Genomic DNA, 2687 nt, shown 5'->3' with positions numbered 1-2687 from the left:
AACCGCCCCTAGGAGGGGGCAGCTGGGGCTGAGAGAGCGAGAGTCACCCTAGTCGGAGAACCGGGCCCCTGTGGGGCGTGAGGCCTCACCCCCCGTCTTACCCCCCCCTCCTCCGGGCAGGCCGCAGGTCTCGGGAGAATGAAGCCCAACATTCTGGTGGTCGGGTTCAAGAAGAACTGGCAGTCGGCTCAGCCCGCCGCGGTGGAGGACTACATCGGCATCCTGCAGTGCGTGAGCGCGAGGGGGCGGGGCCTGCGTCTGTCTGTCAGCCACGTCTGTCTGTCAGCTACGGTCCGGTCCTTCGGGGTTTCCTGGGCCTTGGGAGCTGGAGGGTAAGCAGTGGTGCCTAAGAAGCTGAGTCACTGGTTCAAAGAGGAGGAAGAAACAGACGGACTAAGGGTTCCCCACCCTGACCTGTGAGTCGTGGCCACCAAGATGCGTAGGGAGGGATCAGGCAGGTAACACAGAGAGCAAAGTGGCTCAGGTGTGCGACAGTAGGAAGCAGTGGGGTCTGGGGCCAACAGAGCAGCTGTTGCTTGGCTCCAGCCAATTGTGCCCAGGTAGACATGTGGGCCCAGTGTTGCCAGATTGCTTTTTCGGAGAAGTTGAAAATATGGGGTCTTAGGTGATGACTCGTGCCCTCCTGTGGGCTGCAGAAGACCTGCAGATAGCCAGCTCCAGAGCGGTGGGGTGCTGCCCCTGAGGGAGACGGGAAGCCAAGCCTTGAGCGAGGCTATACTGTGGGGCCTGTGGGGAATGGGATCAGGGCGGGGGGGAGGGATATAATCCCCGGGGTTTTCAGGGTCAACTTCAAACTCTTTCTCCTTCAGCTCTTGCTGTGAAAGTTTCAGAAAATGCTTGTCTGAGTCGCTTTTCCTCATTGACGTAGTACCGAGAGGCAGTGTAGAGGGACATTTAAAGAACACGAGGCTGAGTTTTGGGGACCTGGGACCTGCTTGCAGGTCTGCTGAGGACCAGGCAGTGCCTCTCAGCTGCCTCTAAGAGAATTACAGCCGGGGGCGGGGGACACCTGCTCCGCACACTCCCAGCTGAGACTCCAGCATGTCGGGCTGGGAGGCCCCTGTCCCAGGGATGTGTGACTACAGGAGTCCAGAGAGGACAGCCTGTCAGGTCGGCCCTAACAGTGGGCTCTCCAGTGCTGTAAATATACTTCTGGGGCAGGAATCTTCTAGACATTCCACATAGACAACTTACCGCTGCCTTCATGTGCGAGGCCATTCCTGCGTGCGTGCCTGAGCTCAGGCAGGGTTTACAGTCTCGGCTATTTAATTCTAAGCCCAGCTGGCCACTACGCGTGTGATCATGGGCAAGTTACACTCCAAGACTCAGATTTTGTGTCTGTAACATGGAGATAATAATTCTCATCCCCACCTCTGTTGGCAGAGTCGTGAGGATTATCCAAATGGATCAGGAGGACAGGGCCTGGCTCAAAGACTGGCCTGACTCAGTGTCCCCTCGGGGCAGGGTCCGTGGGACCCACGGTGCCCTGGACCACAGAGCTAGAAGCATTTGGGGCACTCTCCAGTTCCGCCTGCGCATTTCACAGATGGGGAGACAGAGGCCCAGAGAGGAGAAAGGAGATGGAGGGAGGCAGGGGCAGCTCTAGACGTCGGGTCTCGGGGGTCCTGGGGGCTGGAGGACGCTTGGGGGCTGGGGGTGGGCCTGGGAGGAGCCTGACTCCGCCTCCTCTCTTTCCAGCGACGCTTTTGATTTCAACTACAGTGTGTGTGTCATGAGGATGCGTGAGGGGCTCAACATCTCGGAGGTGATGCAGGCGCACAGTGAGTACACGCCCACCTGCTCTCGGCACTCCTGCCAAAAAGCGGAACGGGGTCCCAGAAAGTTCTAGAACCTCACGTTTTCCGTGATCGAGGGAAGGGAGGAGAAAATGAATGAGGAATGAAAGGTCCCAGACTCCTAGGAAGTCAGATTTTGAGGGTCCCTTAGAGCTCGTCAGGTTTCTAAATGGAGAAACCGAGGCTCAGAAAGGGGAAGTGACCAGTTGGAGGTCATGCTCCCAGCTGGGGACAGAACTGGAGCTCAGAGCTTCCCGAATCACGATCAGTGCCTCTAACCAGACGGGAAGACGAGGATCTAACAGAGGGGGCAGGGGAGAAAGTCCACGTAAGACCAGAAAGTGGAAATACACACAGAGGCCTTGAAGACGGGGCGTCTCGGTCTCCAAGGTCATCGCTGGGCCACCGAGCTGGGATATATTTAACTTTTAAAGTCACATGTCAATATGCTGACTCTGGATAAGTAACATTGAGAGGTATGAAAGAAATAGCATTATGAAAACAAATGGGGGTGGGGGCAGGTGAAGCCGCTGTGTTTCTTGCAGCCGGGGCCTGGGTCTTGTTTGCCTGTGTCCCTGAGTGCCGAGGGCACTCTCGGCATAGAGCAGATCGGTGGCTGTTTACGCAAGCAGCCTTTACAGAGCAGCAACCGTGCTTCTGACCGACGCTGTTCTCGGCGCCGGTGGTACGGCAGGGAACAGAACCAAGTCTGCCCTTGGGGAGCCGACGTTCTGGTGGGAACCCAGTGGACCCACGAGTCACTTCACACATGATACTGACCCAGGGCACAGCTCAGGAAGGTCTCAGAGAGGACGGGGGCCTTTGCTAAGAAGGGGGTGCTGGTGAGGGGGAGCCTGGAAGAGGAGGAAC

The 2687-nt window shown here is 57.5% G+C and overlaps 1 protein-coding gene across 1 annotated transcript in view; it reads left to right on the top strand.

The window, feature by feature from the left end:
• SLC12A3 (solute carrier family 12 member 3) overlaps positions 1–2687 on the top strand; it is a 34846-nt gene that overhangs the window by 15572 nt on the left and 16587 nt on the right. Inside the window, exon 18 of the mRNA XM_011360174.2 lies at positions 1720–1802. Coding sequence (XP_011358476.1) covers positions 1720–1802 — 83 coding nt within the window. The remainder of the gene's footprint in view (positions 1–1719; positions 1803–2687) is intronic.

Source organism: Pteropus vampyrus, unplaced genomic scaffold, assembly GCF_000151845.1.
Source record: "Pteropus vampyrus isolate Shadow unplaced genomic scaffold, Pvam_2.0 Scaffold51, whole genome shotgun sequence".
NCBI classification, from domain to species: domain Eukaryota; kingdom Metazoa; phylum Chordata; class Mammalia; order Chiroptera; family Pteropodidae; genus Pteropus; species Pteropus vampyrus.
Note: the sequence above shows the minus strand (reverse complement) of the source record. Positions and strands in the feature narration are given on the sequence as shown.